The 20082-nt window shown below is 43.9% G+C and overlaps 1 protein-coding gene across 3 annotated transcripts in view; it reads right to left on the reverse strand.

Moving 5' to 3' along the window:
- The window catches only part of FGD4 (FYVE, RhoGEF and PH domain containing 4), a 119973-nt gene that overhangs the window by 42077 nt on the left and 57814 nt on the right, over positions 1-20082 (reverse strand). For all 3 annotated transcript variants that reach the window (XM_075158422.1, XM_075158430.1, XM_075158429.1), the window contains exon 2: positions 605-769. Coding sequence is in view for 1 of the 3 variants with exons in the window: in XM_075158429.1 (XP_075014530.1) it covers positions 605-769 (165 nt within the window). In the remaining 2 variants the exon portion in view is untranslated. The remainder of the gene's footprint in view (positions 1-604; positions 770-20082) is intronic.

The raw sequence follows: 20082 nt of genomic DNA on the forward strand, positions 1-20082 counted from the left end.
ATTATTGGTCAGCTTTTACTGCACAAACACGAAGTTCCCATCTTTCCACATGCTCCTGCAGGAGGGCTCCTCCCGAGCTCTGCTAGAACCCCAAAGGCCCTAAATATCTTTCCCACCACCTGCATCTTGAAGCCAGCCTGCCAAATACTCCAATTCAAAAATAGTATCAAAGCCTTCCAGCTCAAATACAGTAATCCTTTTGAAAAAATAAGCCCTGGCAATAGTTTAATACAAACAAGGGGCTTACGCGCGTTCTCCCATCTCTACCTACTAGCCACTTCTTGGGTAGAGAACGAATTCAACACTTGCTGCCTGGTAGTAAGTGAACAGCAAGTTAATAGACATTTGAGATAAAAGGTGTAGCTAGACTTATGTGCTTGTAACATATTAGTAAGTCCAACTTTCCTTCCGATAACCTTTTTCAGCCAAATATTATCAGAAATTACAGATTCATAAAGTATTTACAAAACATTTGTATTTTGGTGGCAAGCTTTTACCCTACTATTTTCTTTCTGACAAATACAGTTCTTTCAAGGTGCTCTATTTCTCTTAAAGTCTGAGATGAAGAACAACTTCCCTAACAAAAATATTTGAGGCTACTTACCTTGTGGCTTTGGATTTGAAGCTGAACGTGGGGACTGTTTGACTGGCACTCTTCCATTTATTCCCTGAGCCGCTTCATTGTGTGCATTCTGCTCAACTAGCCTGGTTGTGGCACCCGCTGTACAAGATCTAGGCAATATTAAGGACTTTGGACAGATGCTGCCGCCTGAAAAACAAATACATACAAAAACCTAAGAGTTAGAAACAGGATTAAATATAAGGTAGAATGACTATAAATGCATTTATTAAGTGCTAACACTTCTCTACAGAGAAAATTAGAATACTCGTCTTCCCTTTAAGAGTGTCTCATCCTAAAGACATGCTTTGCCTTTCGCTGAAATTTATTATGTTGTTTAAACCTTGAAGAGCTGGATATAAAAAAAGACTTCCACCATGACTAGCCTAAGCTCTTCTATAGGAAGATTAAAATCTCCAACAGGCTTTTTCCTATCTGAATTGTCAATGTGCTTGTTCAACAGAAGAACTATAGAATAAACAGCATTTTTGTTCAGCCATTCTATTTCTGTATTCAAAGTGTTCACTAAATGCTATACATTGAAAAAGTTTATTTTATTATGGAAGATAGCATCCAAAAATTAGCTAAATGTATTGCAACTTTTTTGTAGGAAAGGGCTGCTATTGTAAGTATTTTAAAAAAAAAAAAAAAAAATGCCAAAACACACACAGCTGACTCTTCTATTTCATTTCTTCCTAGCAGAATGGAATTTATTCTCAATAAGAGGATCAATATGCTGCTACTGGTAAGAAAGCTGGAAGAAAATATAAAGCAAAACGTATTCAAACAATGGAAACTGTAACTTCTTCAGTTACACTTCTTCAAATGCAATTACACAAGCCTAAACCATGCACTTTTGTTTTGGGGTGTGAAAGCAATTGGTTCTGAAAACACAATCAAAAACTTGAAATAATAATATGAAGGACCTTGGGATCTCACGTCAATATTCACTTATCTCTGAATCCAAAAATCCACAATTTTTTTGTGGGGAGGAGGAAGGGAAAGGAGGAAAACCCATTTATTATTTATTGCAGTGTTGTCATAATTATTTTAATTTTTACCAAAATGATTAGGATAGAGTTTGGACACTTCAATTTATTGTTATTATTTGCCATCATTTTACCTTTGCTTGCTTGTACTAGTAGAAATGCAAGCATGAGTCGGGTTTTCTTTGCATGTTTCCAAAAAAAGCAAATCCAAAACCCACTCAACCATTTCATAAGGTGATCTTCTGATGTCTTCTGAAGAACAACTGGTCTGCAGAGTCTGGACCCTCTGATCTAATCCATTTTCCTCTCCCATGGCAAAATCCATCATATCAAGCCATTCCTAGCAACAGCCAAGCCTGCTCTTAGAACAGCAGCGGAAGGAAACACCATAGCTATTGCTCAACGCTGCTTAAAGATTCTTCAACGTTTTGTGGATTCCAACAATATTTTCAAGTATTTATGCTTTATTTCTTAGAAGCTTATTTGTCCTTTTAAATGCTGAAGTAGCCCTACACCAAGAAGCTGCCTCTACAAACATGGAGACTTGCAGAGGTCCATGGTGAGATCAACAACCCCCACTACTAAAGAGCCAGTACTTGGATCACAACGCATGCAAGACACCCACAGCTGCAACATGGCATCTTCCCTCTTCCATTTCATTCAATTAGCAAAGGATCTTCCAAGAATATAAAGGTGGCTGGTCCCAGAATGATGTGGATAATCTAATGAGGCCCACCATGTATGGAAGCTTCTCAGACATTTGTGATCTTAGGCAGAAATTCCTCAGCTCTGTTTCCTTGGGTATCGCTCGATACACAAAAAGTTGTATTGTACTACAGCAGTGGGAGCTCTGTCCCACAGCATTCCGCAATGCCTAAGAAGGTACCTTAAGTGCCATTTCTGTCTCTCCTATGGGAGTACTGAATGCTCTTAGAAGACCAAGGTGATGGTACAGGGGGTCGTACCAATAAGTCTTCCTTGTCTCCAACAAGGAGCCAACAGACTGAATTTCCCTCTCCTACAGAATCCCATACCATACTGTAGCAGTTTACACTCCAGTCGGGGAATCCCCAATTCAGAAACAAATTTAAGAAAGAGTAACTCCTGCAGGATCAGTACGATGCACGAGTCAGGTAGGCATCTGCACATAACTTACAAATCTACATTCAGATCACTCTTATAACTTTGCAATGAGGGTGAAAGCGTGAAGTCTTAGAGCTTTCTGAAAACTATTTTGCCTGCAAATTTGACAGCTAATACGCTTCAAAATGTCCAACTCCCCAACTGCAGCTCAGTCATTGGGGCATTGATGCTGTCAACCGTTCAGGCCAAGGCTGGAAATCTCCATCAAAATGGTACCTTATTTATTAAAAGGATTCCCTAAGAAAACAAGGTACTGCTGGGGTCAGAACAGGAACTTGTTGTACACACGCAACTTTATCAAGGCACTTACTCCTGTTTAAGGTTATCACTCACGATCACTTTAAGCCAAGGCAGATGCAGAGGGGCTGCTGAGAGCAGGGCAGCTCTATGGTCCTCCTCCTCCCTCCTTGTCACCATCCGCTCCAGCTTCTGCTTCTGGCTACTCCTTCCCCTAGGCCAGCACTAGCGCTTGTTCAACCACACAGCAAGATGAGTAGCAGAAACGATGCAATTGAAAGCTGGAGTATATTTTAGATCGGTTTGACCTCATGGCCACCCCAGCACTACTGTTGGCACAAGGGGACAGCCAGGAACGTGGCTGGAAGGGGACAAGACAGCTCCTCTCAGCAGCAGCCCTTACTTAGATCAGCCTGAAGCAATCATTTAAATGCAATCCCAGTCCCTCAAGTAGATATTCAGATTGGATTCTACTTGGTTTACACATGCACACATGCAGCCTTAATACAAAGCCCAGCAAAACCAGGAACAGCTGAAAACAAACCTTTAATGCAAAAACATCAGGCTGCCTTAAGAATCGATTTTGTTGTCAGCATCCCGTGCCCCCCACTAGATTGGCAAATATTAGTTGCATTCAGTGGGCAAAAGCCACTTTGTAAAGCTTGTCCACTGTAATAAAAACTGTAACACAAGCAACAGAAAAGATTGCTTCTTTGTAGCAGGATCTTTTGCAACTGCTTACAGAAAACAAAAGCTCCGAGAGGCGTTCTGACCCAAGACGTGCTCTGGCCTCACACGCGTAACAACTCAGCACACCCCGGGTGCGGGGAAGCAGAACGTCTTCAAATTTACTGTTGTTGTACAAGCCATTACACAAATTATTCGTCCTGTCTGGAAGCTGTATTTGCTGGAGATGGACACGCTGCAGACATTTAACCTGTATTTCAAACTAGTAATTCTATTCATCGTGGCACATCCTCAAGCCATGTGTTTTGAAGAGTAATACAGCCACATCAGGATGAACTGCTTTCTTCACATCTAAAGCTGGAATGGAAAAAGGTAATGGAAATCTAGCCACAGCAGACTTCTATACAAAATTGAGTAGTCAAATTCTCTGGATAAAAAGCCTCCTTTAACATCCCTGAAAATCTGAGCCCTGGTTTCTAGCCAGTGAAAGGTATTACCTTCCAGGTGATGTAGACAAGAAAATTGCAGCAGAAATACAGGAATTTTCACCACAGACTTGTATCTAGTGTATTGTATGCAAGTGTATTATAACAAAAGCCCAAAACACGTGATTTTCAGCACATCACAAAAATACCAAATACTTGCTCCACAATCAGTGGCATGCATTTCAGTAGGGCTGCTCAATTCTGTCCATTTAATTAAGCAGTTACACAGTCTAGAAATACAGTTATTGTATTGCAAGTACAACTTAAAATCCCATTATATATGCAAAAAGTCAGACACGCTGAAAAAACTTGCAGCTTTTACTGTGCTGAAGTAGATTCCCATTGTGATTATTTCTGACCTGATTAACGAAACACTTGCATACTACTGCTATTCCTATGCATTATAATAACTGAGAAATTTTACTTGAAGTCAGAAATGCAATGCGCAACAAAATACTACCAGCCAGTTACTATGTTCACTAGTATATGATTAACACCACCTCTTATAATCGGGGATGATTAAATATGCTGAAGAGGAGAGAAAGGTGGGGAAAGATTTTAAAAATTTTAAAATGAGGACAGGCAAGAATGTAAGCGAGAAAGAGGAGGTAATAAATAACTAACAGAAAAGAGAAATAAACACTAAATTTGATAAGCACTTAATTATTTTGCTTATCACCTGCAAAGAAATGAGAAGCTAGAATGCTTGCAAACATGCTTGCATCTGCAAAAAAGCTAGGTGTTGCATTATCTATTTTTTCAGAGCATTCTAATTAGAAATACCTTGGAGCCATGAACATTTAGACAAACATAATCAGACAGCTTGAAATGCCAGTAACATGAGAAAAATGGCTTATTTATATTCACAAAAGGTTACACTCATGTTTTAGTATTGGATAGGTTCTCCATCAGCAGTTCCATAAGCTTCAGGAAGACAATCTCAAGACCGTTAGGTCTTCTATTTATTTTCAGTCCCGCTTATAGCACATAGTGCATCTATACTGTTCCAGCACCGTCTAACTTTTACTGCCATTGCGATCCCACTCTTGATCATACATTCTGAATGAAAGAAATGCAGCATTTCTGGATGTAACCAAAGCCTATGAGAAAAGAGTTATTCTCTTGTGACTTCCAGGAGGCAAAATTTAAATTACTTCTCTTAAAATTATATAGCTATGTATACCTAGTGTGTTAAGTCCCAAGAACACCTACCATAATGGTTGTGGTCTTGAAGTTCTACTGCTAGATCTTTTCATGTAAGATCAATGCAAAGCTTCACCCTTCCTATTCATCCCTGGACATAGGTGGAGGTTCAGCCAATAGCCTATCTACCAAAGCATTGCTTTAGCCACAGTAACCTAGCCATACAATCTCCAGATCAGTTCAGAACAGTATTAAGTAGCACTGACACTACAAGAGACTAATTCAACCCATCCACTTACTCACCAAACACTACAGAAGCTGTAGCAAGGCCAGGACAAGAGCGAGCAGCTTCCTGAGCACAAACAAGAAGGCAGAAAATGGCCTCTCGCCCAGGCAGTTACAACAGATTTGTTGAGGCCTGAGCAGGAAATCTAGTAAACCAAGGCATGGATTTTGCCCACAATTGTGTCCAAACCTGCCCTCAAAACTAAGTTTCTAGTAACTTGGTACCTACCCTTCACATGTTTGTCCTGTTTGTGAGAGGCACCTACATGTTACTAAGAGGCTTATACTGCTGGTGCATTTTAAGAACAAATGGACTAAGCCCAAACTGTCTGAAAATTAGGAGTATGGAGGAGGAGAGTAGGAAGTCTGGAGGTCCAAGTTTCTCTCGTGAAGAAGAAAAAAAAAAAACCACAAACACCAAAAAACCTACCTTCCTCCAAATTCTATTAAATGCTATCCTCTCAAGTTAATTACACATTTGTGTTTTGATATATCTTCACCTCTCCCATCACAGTGGTGATAGAGTTGTGAATCCTTTGGAGCTGCAGAATAGTACAAAAACTTCATACTGATATTCTGTTCCATGCAGATGAGCTCTAACGGTTAAACCACAGGCCGGCCTTTACTGTGGTGAGCCACTGCTGAAATTCTGCAAACAGTTGATAACCCAATGCTGTAAAAAGAGAAAAAAAACCAAAACAACTTTGCTGAAGTCAGGAGGGCTGTCTTGCTGAAGAAATGAGTTTTCTTTCTGCAAGAAGGTGATGGCCAAAAAAATAAAAGGCAAATATCAGAAGGTTTAGAATTATCTTTGAAGACTGGAATCTCGACAAAGCATAGGACAGAGATCAGGTTCTATTACAGGATTAGTTCAGACACATACGCTGGCAAAATGCAAAAATGTAGGGTTTTTCCTTGCAAAGCTATTCTCCAGACACAGGCAAAAATATTGTAAGTTCAACAGAAGAAGATAGACCACTTTCTGGGAATAATGAAGATGTAAAACATATAAGGCTATTTTTTCTCACTGCATGGGAACATTCCTAGAACTACCAAACAAATATTATCCTCCCTTTCATAGCATTTATTGCATGGAGTAAATAAATCTTCAGTTAAATATGGTAGGTATAAATTGTAGATAGCAAAAAGTGTATTGATATGCTCTTTTAGTTCAACGACCCCTGTGAATGCACTCACAACATCTGATGGTGAAGTTAAACAGCTGAAACAATATTGAACTTTAAACCGGCAGGCCAAACACTTGCTACACAATACTTGCTAAGAACTAGAAAATATTCAGCTTCTTGGGAGATATGCTACCTTACATAGTAACATAGAACAGAGGTTTCCAAATTGTGGTATGCGTAACACCAGATGGGAACCACTTACAACAACATGCAGAGCAGTAATACAGAAGGAGAATCAAAACAAATTCACCAAATTTAACTGTGCACAATTCACAAAAGATATTCTAAGAGAAACAACTTTGACTTTTGAAATAATTTCATTTCTAACTAAACTAAGGTGGATTATACAGAGCGATAAAACCCAATTCAAAGTAGATACATACCCATATCTGCTTGGTTTAAAATGAGACATTACTGCACTGGTTTGGTTTGTGGGTATTCACAAGACTCAAGTATTCAATGTTGCTCATTGACAAAACTCTCCTATGTTTTGTCAGTCTTTATAGTTGTTCTGGTTGGAAGAAACCATGCATCTTTCCCAGAGTAACTTTCATTTTTAGACTGAAATAGATCTCATAGTAACTGGTACTAAAGAGCTACAGTTTGCCAAGTTACCAGCTACGGATGCCACCACATTTAAATAGATTACCTGCTTCAAGATTATAAAGTCTGAGCTTTACCAGGAAGCACTGAAATATTAACAAAATAAGATTTAACATCAATAATCTCCTGATCTCAGTCTCAGCATACTGTACATCGTGCAAAATAAAGATCGGAATGGTGAATTTCACATTCACTACAAACGTCCTGCCAATATCGGCTACAGCAGGCAGACTCAGTGTGCCTTAGTCTGTTGTCCCGTCTGACTGTGATCTTTGTTCTTTTGGCTCTGATCTAATACTCATTTCCATGTAGGTAGACCTGCGCATCTGCTGTGAGTCTTAGTAAAATGAATAAGTCAGCAATTAATGGAATTATCTTTCAACATTTGTCTAAATTTTGGATTAGCACAATAATATAACATGCACTGCCAGTGCTGTTCCAATAAAACAAGAAGCAGTGTACAGAATTTCAAATGGCTTTTTCCCTGACTGAGCGCAGAAAACTATTTCCTTAAAAGTAATTATGGTTTCTCCATGCAACATGCACTGATTACAGTACATTCCTCAGAGAGGGCACATTCTGGAATACAGAGATGCAACATGAGGGAAGGGAATGCAAAGCAAGTAAAAAAACCACCTTCAACATTTGCAGTCTTAAAAATCAAAGTTAATTTGATAGGAGTCCAAGTGGTATATACTATGAATGTTAACCACTTGTGTAAAATAAAACAGAAAAAGAAACAGTGAACAGCTTTTTAAAACTGTATTAAAAAGGCACAGTTTTGAGCCTTCTGAGAACAAGCCCCCCGGCTGCCACCATCTTCTACACCTTTCCCCTGCTGGACCCACTGCTTTCATACTGTTGTCTACAGTCTATCAATGTCACAGCTCTCTGATTACCCAGCTTTTGGAGGCTACCAGTGGCAAAATCGATGCTCAGGCACCTTAGGGATAAAGGAGCTGGAGGGTTACCGATGACCGCAGGGGTGGAATTACAGAGCACTGGCTCATGAGACAGGTTGTGGAGGCTGCAAGTCACAGAGATAACATGTGACAACCTTACTCCTGGCCATTGCTGCTGTGGTTTTCTACTCCTACCTCTTCCCCCATTGTAGGCAGGGGAGGCAGCAAGCCTTCAGGCCTTGCTACTGACTGAGCAGCTGCTTCAGCTGGCAGGACCTCCAGAAACCTGCCACTGCTGCTCCCCCCGACACAGGGGGTCAGGGCTGCTGGCGGGAGCAGGCAGAACCAGCCAGCTCAGTGCCTGAGGCATGCCAGCATCGCCCTTGACTGGAAAACGCTGATTTAGAATAGGCTGCCAATGTGCAGCTTGCAGTTTGAAAGTAGTAGCTTATGACTGAAGTCCTCCGCCAAAACCACAGCATCTATTACAGCAAGGTTCTTATGAGTCACCTACATTCGTACACACTGGGACAATGGCTTTGCTGATGGTGGTCATTCATCAACGATTTAACGAATAATGGAGGTTTCTTATATGAACAGAGACAAGCAACGTTCAAGCCACAACTCCAGAAAGACATATGATTGAAGGGAGAGCTCCGAGTAAGAGGAGTTCTGTTTACAGGAACCAAGGACTGCTCTTTCACATACTTAGTTCCTGTATTACAAAACATTCCCTCAAACCCTTGTTTTCACTTTTGTCTTTGAACATGTATTATCAAGCCCAAAATCTAAAGAGAAAATATGCAATTCTTTTACTTGTAGAGACTTTTCATGGCTTGTTTTTCATAAAATAATGTCAATACCTCTTTCAGCAATTTTGGACAATATTTTTTCTTTCTTTTTATTAAGCCTATCTACAAGTCTTAAGAGTGACCACAGTTCCTGATCCTACAAGCCATGTACTGTGAGCTTCATGTAGTTAAGAACCACAAGGTTACCACGAAAAACACCAGAAAGAAAACAGGTACAGTAAGTAGCAGCAGCTTCATTGCGCCAGGAGAAGGCAGGGTAAGTTGATCCTGCAAACAAAGTCAGCTACCCTGCTGTTACTGCCTCATTTCTACACCAGGTAACTGCAGGTCATTCCTCCCTCCTTGTCAGCACAGCCTTTTGCCAGTGCCATAACACATGACGGCAGCTTTCAGCTTGTCGTGGTTTAACCCCAGCCAGCAAAAATAAACGCCACGCAGCCGCTCGATCACCCCCCCCCGGTGGGATGGGGGAGAGAATTGGGAGGGCACAAGTAGGAAAGCTCCCGGGTTGAGATAAAAACAGTTTAATAATTGAAATAAAACGAAGTAGAACAGTAATAATAACAGTGAGAACAACAACAATAACAGAATACACAAAGCAGGCAATGCACAACAGAACCGCTCACCGACCGCCGACCGCGTGTCACGAACGGGGGGCGAGCCCCCCCACACACCTGGTTTTTATACTGAGCATGATGTCACATGGTATAGAATACCCCATTGGCCAGCTGGGTCCACCACCCCGGCTGTGCTCCCCCCTCCCGGTGCAAGCATCACCCAGCAACAGCCAAAGCATCAATGGGCCATCAACGCTCCTTTCACACCGAACCCAAAACACAGCACACCCCCAGGCTACTGGGAAGAAAGTTAACCCTGTCCCAGCTGGAACCAGGACAATATCCACCCCTTATTCTATACCATCTACATCATGCCGAGGTCTCACATTTTCCCATACATTCCAATTAGTCACCGCTCCTTTTCCCTGCCTTTTGATATATACGCACACAGAGATATCATTCCCTTAGTCCATGGGCCATCCCTCTAAAATGTCCGTTGAGTTCATTTAGTCCATGACTTCGGGTTCCACCTGTCGTAACAGTCTTGCAGGGCAGGAGAGATGGTGTGTGGTGTCGGGCTCTTGCATGCGGAGGCCAGTTCTGGGCGCTCGTCTGGTTCTATCATTGTTGCACCTTGCTCAGTTTCATCGGCGTTCATCCTAAATTAATCTGGGTGATTCTTACTGTAATACTGTTAATATGGCATATGGTAACCATAAAAGTGATGACATACAGTACTATGTAATAACTAACATCGTACAATTCAGTTCATTGGCTATTTTCACCCAAAATTAAATCCCCCTGAGGTACACACCGGACTTCCCCATCCTTTCTCATCACCCACCAAGTGCACCCAGGTCCCTGAGCAAGAGCAATCCCACGGATGGGTTTTCCCTTGCCAGAGGCAGGAGCAACCCAGACTGTCTTCCCCAGCATATTTCTCATATGCACGACAGGGACTTTATCCCCCTCTACAGCACCTAAGGGTTTGGATTGGGCAGGGCCAGCTCGAGTGACAGATCCCCTAGTGTTCACTAACCAGGTGGCCTTTGCTAAATGTGTGTCCCAATGCTTGAATGTCCCACCACCCATTGCCCTCAGTGTTGTCTTTAACAGCCCGTTGTATTGTTCAATTTTTCCGGAGGCTGGTGCATGGTAGGGGATGTGATAGACCCACTCAATGCCGTGCTCTTTGGCCCAGGTGTCTATGAGGGCGTTTCGGAAGTGAGTCCCGTTGTCTGACTCAATTCTTTCTGGGGTGCCATGTCGCCACAGGATTTGCTTTTCAAGGCCCAGGATGGTGTTCCGGGCGGTGGCATGGGGCACAGGATATGTTTCCAGCCATCCTGTGGTTACTTCCACCATGGTGAGCACATAGCGCTTGCCCTGTCGGGTTTGTGGGAGCGTGATATAATCAATCTGCCAAGCCTCCCCATATTTATACTTCAACCATCGTCCTCCATACCAAAGAGGCTTTACTCGTTTGGCTTGCTTGATTGCAGCGCATGTTTCACATTCGTGGATAACCTGTGCAATAGTGTCCATGGTTAAGTCCACCCCTCGATCACGAGCCCATCTATATGTTGCATCTCTCCCTTGGTGGCCTGAGGCATCATGGGCCCACCGAGCTATAAATAATTCACCTTTATGTTGCCAGTCCAGATCTACCTGAGCTACTTCGATCTTGGCAGCCTGATCCACCTGCTGGTTGTTTTGGTGCTCTTCACTGGCCCGACTCTTGGGTACGTGAGCATCTACGTGTCGTACTTTTACAGTCAGGTTCTCTACCTGGGCAGCAATATCTTGCCACAATGCGGCAGCCCAGATGGGTTTACCTCTGCGCTGCCAGTTGTTCTGCTTCCACTGCTGCAACCACCCCCACAGGGCATTCGCCACCATCCATGAGTCAGTATAGAGATAAAGTACTGGCCATTTTTCTCGTTCGGCAATGCCCAAGGCCAGCTGGATGGCTTTCACCTCTGCAAACTGACTCGATTCACCTTCTCCTTCAGCAGTTTCTGCAACTTGGCGTATAGGACTCCATACAGCAGCTTTCCACCTCCGATGTTTTCCCACAAGGCGACAGGACCCATCCGTGAACAGGGCATATTGCTTCTCGTTTTCTGGTAGTTTGTTATATGGTGGGGCCTCTTCAGCACGCATCACCTCCTCCTCTGGGGATATTCCAAAATCTTTGCCTTCTGGCCAGTTCGTGATCACCTCCAAGATTCCTGGGCGACTGGGGTTTCCTATTCGGGCCCGTTGTGTGATCAGCGCGACCCACTTACTCCATGTAGCATCAGTTGCATGATGTGTAGAGGGGACGCTCCCTTTGAACATCCAGCCCAGCACCGGCAGTCGGGGTGCCAGGAGGAGCTGTGCTTCAGTGCCAACCACTTCCGAAGCAGCTTGAACCCCTTCATATGCTGCCAATATCTCCTTCTCAGTTGGAGTGTAGCGGGCCTCGGATCCTCTGTATCCCCGACTCCAGAACCCTAAGGGTCGACCTCGAGTCTCCCCTGGTGCTTTCTGCCAGAGGCTCCAGGTAGGGCCATTCTCCCCGGCTGCGGTGTAGAGCACATTCTTCACATCTTGTCCTGCCCGGACTGGCCCAAGGGCTACTGCCTGAACTATCTCCTGTTTAATTTGTTCAAAGGCTTGTTGTTGCTCAGGGCCCCATCTGAAGTCGTTCTTCTTCCTGGTCACGTGATAGAGAGGGCTTACGATCTGACTGTAATTTGGAATATGCATTCTCCAAAAGCCCACAACGCCTAAGAAAGCTTGCGTTTCCTTTTTGTTAGTTGGTGGAGACATGGCTGTTATTTTATTGATCACATCTGTTGGGATCTGACGACGTCCATCTTGCCATTTTATTCCTAAAAACTGGATCTCCTGTGCAGGTCCCTTGACCTTACTTCGTTTTATTGCAAAGCCGGCCTTCAGAAGGATTTGGACTATTCTCTCCCCTTTCTTGAAAACTTCCTCTGCTGTGTTGCCCCACACGATGATGTCATCAATGTATTGCAGGTGTTCTGGAGCCTCACCCTGTTCCAGTGCGGTGTGGATCAGTCCATGGCAAATGGTAGGGCTGTGTTTCCACCCCTGGGGCAGTCGGTTCCAGGTGTACTGGACACCCCTCCAAGTGAAAGCAAACTGTGGCCTGCACTCTGCCGCCAAAGGGATGGAGAAGAATGCATTAGCGATATCAATGGTGGCGTACCACTTGGCTGCCTTTGACTCCAGTTCGTATTGAAGTTCCAGCATGTCCGGCACGGCAGCACTCAGTGGAGGCGTCACTTCGTTCAGGCCACGGTAGTCTACTGTTAGCCTCCACTCTCCATTGGACTTTCGCACTGGCCATATGGGACTGTTGAAGGGTGAGCGAGTCTTGTTGATCACTCCTTGGCTCTCCAGTCGACAAATCAGCTCATGGATGGGGATCAAGGAGTCTCGGTTGGTGCGGTATTGCCGCCGGTGCACTGTTGTGGTAGCGATCGGCACCTGTTGTTCTTGGACCTTTAACAACCCCACAACAGAAGGATCCTCTGAAAGACCGGGCAAGGTGGACAGCTGTTTAATTTCCTCCGTCTCCAGGGCAGCTATACCAAAAGCCCACCGGTACCCTTTTGGGTCCTTGAAATACCCTCTCCTGAGGTAGTCTATGCCAAGGATGCACGGAGCTTCTGGGCCAGTCACAATGGGGTGCTTCTGCCACTCATTCCCGGTCAGGCTCACTTCCGCCTCCAACACAGTTAACTCTTGGGATCCCCCTGTCACTCCAGAAATACAAATAGGTTCTGCCCCTTTATAGCCTGATGGCATCAGGGTACACTGCGCACCGGTGTCTACGAGAGCCTTATATTCTTGTGGATCTGATGTGCCAGGCCATCGAATCCACACAGTCCAGTAAACCCGGTTGTCCCTTTCCTCCACCTGGCTGGAGGCAGGGCCCCTCTAGTCCTGGTCATCATATTCGCTATCTACTTCTTGTAAGTATGAGTCAGAAGTCCCTTTATTAAGGTCGGAAGTGGAATCAGCCCTTCTACTCTGTCTGGGGAACTCACTGGAGACTGGAGCAGCGGTTTTCCTGGAAGAACCCCCTTTTGTGGTTGTTTTCCCTTGCAACTCATGTACCCGTGCCTGTAGGACTGAGGTAGGTTTTCCATCCCACTTCCTCATGTCCTCTCCGTGGTCACGCAGGTAAAACCACAGGGTGCCCCGGGGTGTGTACCCACGATGTCTCCTCTCTTGAGCAGAGGGACGTTTGCTCCTAATGGCTGAGACGCTGGCCCGTGCAGGGGGGGAGCAGGACATATCCTCTTTGATTTGCTGGACCTCCTGAGACAGTTTCTCCACAGCAGAGACACAGGCCCGTAGGGAGGAAGAGAGACTTTCTTCATATTGCCGGAGTTGGCCAGCCAGTTCATCTGCTGTTTGTTCCTCTCCATCTCTCCAGGTCATTACTGCCAATGAGTTTGCGTGTGACGCTGGTGCGCTCCGTACAAACTTCCGCCACATGGTTCGGGTGCATTTGACCTCATCTGGGTCTTTGGATAACTGCTCGTTGTTCAGGTCATCATAAATCACTTCCAGCACGGCTAATTCTCTCAGGTACTGGATACCTCTCTCCATGGTGGTCCACTTGCCTGGGTGGCATATAACATCTTCCTTGAAGGGATACCTTTCCTTCACACCTGACAGGAGTCGCCTCCAGAGGCTGAGGACTTGTGCCCCTTGTCCAATCGCTTTGTCAATGCCCCCTTCCCTAGAAAGGGATCCCAGCTGCTTGGCTTCCCTACCCTCTAATTCCAGGCTACTGGCCCCGTTATCCCAGCATCGGAGCAGCCAGGTGACAATGTGCTCCCCTGGACGACGGCTGAAGTCTTTTCGCATATCTCGCAGCTCACCCAGAGATAGGGATCGGGTGGTCACCATCTCATTTACGGGTTCTGCCTCCTCCTCCTCCTGTTCTCGTGATGGCCCTGGTTCATCTTCATCCCTTACTAGACGAGCTGATTTTCTTGTGCATTTTCTTTTTTGTATAGGGGCGACTGATACCGGTGTGGGTTGGTTCTCTGTCGTAGGGGGCGGAGTAGCTGCCGTGCCTGCCCTGGGGGGTGAGGGAGCCGCTGTGCTTGCCGTGGGGGGTGGGGTAGCCGCAGGGCCTGTTGCTTTGTCATCAGCTGCAGAGATGTTTCCTTCCCCTTGGGGGTTCTGAGTGGTGTTAAACAGGGCTCGGTAGGCGTGGGCCAGGCCCCAGCACATTGTAGTGATTTGCGTCTCCCTGGAATGGCCAGGGTGACAGCATACTTCTTCCAAATATTCTACTAATTTTTCAGGGTTCTTCACTTGTTCAGGGGTAAAGTTCCAGAACACTGGGGGTGCCCATCGCCCTAGGCATTTGCCCATGCTATCCCACTCGCTCTGCCACTCATAACTATCCAACCTTGGGGCAGATCTCTGGATGACATTCTTAAATTGCTTACTAACCTTGGAGAAAACCGCAACAATATTCCCAAGGAGTACCAAGAGATATATCTTAACTACCCAGGGATGTTCAAGGTACTGGCAAGTTATTTTAACAAAGGAGATGAAGGTAGTGAGGGTGCCATTCTCTATTTCCTCCATAAAAAATCTCTCGGAGGAAAAGGTATAATTGCTAATGGTCTCCATGAGGTGGTACCCGAAATGCAGAAACGGCTTCATTACGAATCCCAAATACCAAATAACCCCCAATGCCAGCGTTTTAGTAACAAATCTCCCAGGCAAAACATCATTAATCACGGCAGAGCACAACAGACTACAAAACCCAACTCCAATTTTTAACAGGTACAGTAAAAACAAGAGCATGGTGCAGAACAAACGAATATGTTACCAGATATAAATTCCTTAATATGTTCTAAATAATCTGTCGTTATCTCAACCCTTCGTGCCCCACGTTGGGCGCCAAAAAAAAGGACTGTCGTGGTTTAACCCCAGCCAGCAAAAATAAACGCCACGCAGCCGCTCGATCACCCCCCCCCGGTGGGATGGGGGAGAGAATTGGGAGGGCACAAGTAGGAAAGCTCCCGGGTTGAGATAAAAACAGTTTAATAATTGAAATAAAACTAAGTAGAACAGTAATAATAACAGTGAGAACAACAACAATAACAGAATACACAAAGCAGGCAATGCACAACAGAACCGCTCGCCGACCGCCGACCGCGTGTCACGAACGGGGGGCGAGCCCCCCCACACACCTGGTTTTTATACTGAGCATGATGTCACATGGTATAGAACACCCCATTGGCCAGCTGGGTCCACCACCCCGGCTGTGCTCCCCCCTCCCGGTGCAAGCATCACCCAGCAACAGCCAAAGCATCAATGGGCCATCAACGCTCCTTTCACACCGAACCCAAAACACAGCACACCCCCAGGCTACTGGGAAGAAAGTTAACCCTGTCCCAGCTGGAACCAGGACACAGCTGAAGAACTGCTTCTCACATGGCCGTATTTCACAAAGTCACAGGAGCGCCCTGACTGCGTACGTCAACCTCTTCACCTGTCGTGATCATGGGAACGTTGGTGAGCCCCGAATCCGAGGGTCACTTCCTCCCCTCCCCACCCTATGTGCTCTTCACAGCTTCCTACGCGTTTGATGAACCAAGGGGCTGGTAAGGTTGTGTGGCTTTCTGGAGTTCCTACTGCATTAATAGCCATTTTGATTATGAACCCTACCATGAGAAAAGATGAACAGGACGCACCTCTGCCAAGTTTTCCCCCGAACTATTTTTTCCTTTTAGTTTTCTGTGCAGAGTTGTGTGAGGTGAGCAATGTCCCCTCAACTATTATTTTACTTAACACTGAAATTTTTCCACTGAGTTTTTAATTGACACCAGCATATTTTGCACAGATGGCAGTCATCATTTTCTAAATGTCCTGAGCTCCTATTTACTAAATAAGACCCCCCATTTGTATAAGCAGACTCACTGATCACAGAAGAATCACTTGTCTGACTAAATAAGACCCCCCATTTGTATAAGCAGACTCACTGATCACAGAAGAATCACTTGTCTGAGCAAGGATTGTGGCACCGAGCCCTAAATGTTTCGCCTTATTTGTCAAGTCTTAAGATAATTTATTTTCCTCCTATCATCATATATAAGATATATGACACCATGCTGGGCAGCACAGTCTAACTTCATATTAAGGAGAACACTTGCACTACTGGGGTCATGAGGAAAAAATGCAGCTGATTGTATCTCCTACAAACCATCGGAATGATTCATGATTATCTTAACATATATGTACTATGCAAGTGCAGCAATGACTCCAACAATGACAAAAAGACCTCCCCTTCTATAATTGATAAGTCATTATGAAATAACAGTGTGTTTAGATTTTTAGACAAATACTAACATGTTTTCAAAAAAATTTGATAAATGATCTAACTAGAAATTTCACCATTTTGCCTAATATACTGCTTCAGAAGACTTCTCTAACAAGTCAGTCACTGACATTTTCATCTTCTACTCTGCCCAGTTATCTGTGCAGTTATTTCATATTCACCTTAACTCAACTTAGAGCTATTTTAGAAAATATCCATATGCTTTGAGACATGAAATCAGCTACTTTTATTGATAAAAGGACTGCTAAGAGAAAGCATTTTCAGAAACAGGATGCTAAAAAAAACCACCAAACAAAAAAAAACCCCACAGACCCAAAAGGGAAAAAACACATAAATCTAATTACAGAAGGTTGAAACTGTAACTGATCTATTATTTCAGAAGATCTGAGCAGAAGTTGTATAAATATACACACCGATAGCATTATAGTAATTTAAAGAAATAACTACATAATACAATATATCCAAAATGCAGAACAGCCAAAGATTCAAACAGAAGTCAATTATTCAATACAAGCCAATAAAATTATTAGTGATAGACGAAAACTGCTTCCCACATCCAACTGCAGAGGCAGTACGTGTGTCCGAACAGCATCTGACAACCCGAAGCCCATCCAGCAGCCAGCTGTCACGGACTCCAGTTGTTCCACCCACTCTCCTCCCTCCTCCTGGCTGCCTGCTCCCACTTTCTGTGTATCAGTGCTGGCATGCGTTTAGCCCCAGGATGCAGTCTGGGAAAGTTAAACCATCAGAAAAGTAACCCCGCCAAAAAAAAGCAGCCAGCTTCATGCATTCGTTCACCTTAGATGCACTGGAGCTCAGGCAAAGGTGCAAATTCAGTGATGGGGAAAGGAAGACAAGACTCCCCTTCCAGAAGCAAGTAGCCACTACGTAGTGTTAATTCTGTTGAATCACATCTCAGCAGGGTTGGAGCAAAGAGTAGGGAAGAAAAAGAAAAAATAAATCAAAAAAGTGTTCTCTAAAAATGCGTGGCTTGAGATTTAAAGTAATGTGCCCTAAGTAAAGAACAGGCTGCAAGGTATTAACTGCACAATAGCATCACAACAGGCTACCAGGCACTACTCCCTGTTATGTGAAAGATTACAAGTAAATATAAAGTTATGAACTTGATAAAGAACAAAGCGCGGGTGGAGAGGAACACGCGGCTGCTCGTCCCTTACAGCAGCACGAGCGGTGCAGCTGTGCGGCACTCCGGCTGCTCGGTGGCAAGTGCCTTTCCTCTCCCAAGCCAGGGGCAGGCAGCCCGCTGTCAGGCTCCCCAAGCACTTCAGTCTCCCTGCCAAGTAATTAACAACCATCATCTACGAAACACAAAAAAAACAAGCAGCTCCCTGGGAATGCTCACTGCACCAAAACAGAAATATAAAGAACCCAAAGCTGGACACTTCACAAGTATTCAAGTGCTTCCTGCTTTTGACCTGGTTGGAAAAAAAAGTAAGAATAGCCACAAAAAGCCTGGTTTAAGTACATTTAGGGCCTTCCTGTGAAGTTACTGAAGAAGGACCTTCCGTGCCCAGTCCCTTTAAAGCCTACTATAATTACGCCAGCTTTTACATTGCCTCTTGTCCGTAAGGAACAAGAGAAAAGATCACCATTTCACACTAACTCATCGGTTCATAATCATCCTTACGAAGGAAGTCAAATACAGGTTGCCTGGAATCCAAGTGGGGAAAAAATTCCTTAGCCCTAAATTGCCAGAGATGACCACTGTTCGCGCTGTCCACAGAATTCACTCCAGATTAACAGACTTGTACATCAGTACAGTTGCCTCTTGAACATTATACAGATTGAAACAGCTTTACGTTTTATGCTATGAATTGGCCAAGAGATACAAATTCAAAACAACTCTATTGTTTAGTCCTCTCTCCTCTCTTTTCCAGACCCCCATTTCAAATATAGGGTTTTTTAAAAAGAAAAAGAAAAAAAAAAAGAACATAACTGTATGATGAATTTAAAATGTCATTTCATAAAACTTCTTAAGTTGGAGAATTAAAATAATTTTTGATGCAGACTTGGATGAGTATTTACCATACTGTTCCAAAAAGCTTAATAGTCATATGAATATTTATATTTGAGTGTGCAAAGGGATAGGAAATGCTTTAAAAAAAAATCTTGCAATGTAAAAATAAATTAAACCTAACATTTCAGGAAGAGAAATAATTTTGTAATAGCTCAAGTTTTGTCCAACACGTCTGAAGGATGTGCAACCTTTCACTTTGCAAACATTTTGAAAATGAAAATGTTTGAAGGCCCCAGGACAGACCAAAAAATGCTGCTCAAACCCAAACCGCAGCTACCCCAGACAGAGTGAGACAGCGCCGCACCAAGAAGAGAAGTTTTATTCCCTCCATCCCTCCACATCCCTGTAGCTCCCACTGCTTATTTCTTACCAGCTCTGACACTCATTGGGTTTCTCTCCAGGCCAACGTAACCCCTGCAGCCAGCCGGCAAGCGGACGCTGGTTTTATCACAGGAGTTTTGTGCTGTCTGAATAAGCTGAATTGGCTCGTGGATGAGACCAAAAGTCTGGGAAAGTGCCAGGGAGAAACTGGGCAGCCTTTGGGCAGCTACTGCCCACTGGATCACTTGAGCTGTTCGCAGAACTGCAGCCCAACAAAATGTTGCTGACTCCTATGCAATATTTACTGTTTTCCTTAGAGCCTCAGTTTTTGGCATCAGAAGAAAGAGTATCAAAATATTCATTAAAAAAAGCTGTTGGCTTGCATGTTGGGGAAGAAAGTTTTCCAAAACACAGAGCAAGTAAAATCTATGAAATTACTCTTAATATATAACATTTGTTTACGGCTAAACATTTAATTTATTTTACAATACAAGGTTGGCAATACTATAATCCCTTTCCACCTTACACGTCCTAACCCAGTTGTTGCCCCTCCTTTTTTTTATTTCTTTTTTTTTCTTTTTTTTTTTTTCTTTTTTTTTTAGTGACAGGTCATGGTTGTGAGGGCTTTTTCACAGCAAGCCAGAGCAATAACAATGTGTTAAACGTTTTATGGCAATCTAAAGGAAA

The sequence above is a fragment of the Calonectris borealis genome, chromosome 1, assembly GCF_964195595.1.
Source record: "Calonectris borealis chromosome 1, bCalBor7.hap1.2, whole genome shotgun sequence".
NCBI lineage: Eukaryota > Metazoa > Chordata > Aves > Procellariiformes > Procellariidae > Calonectris > Calonectris borealis.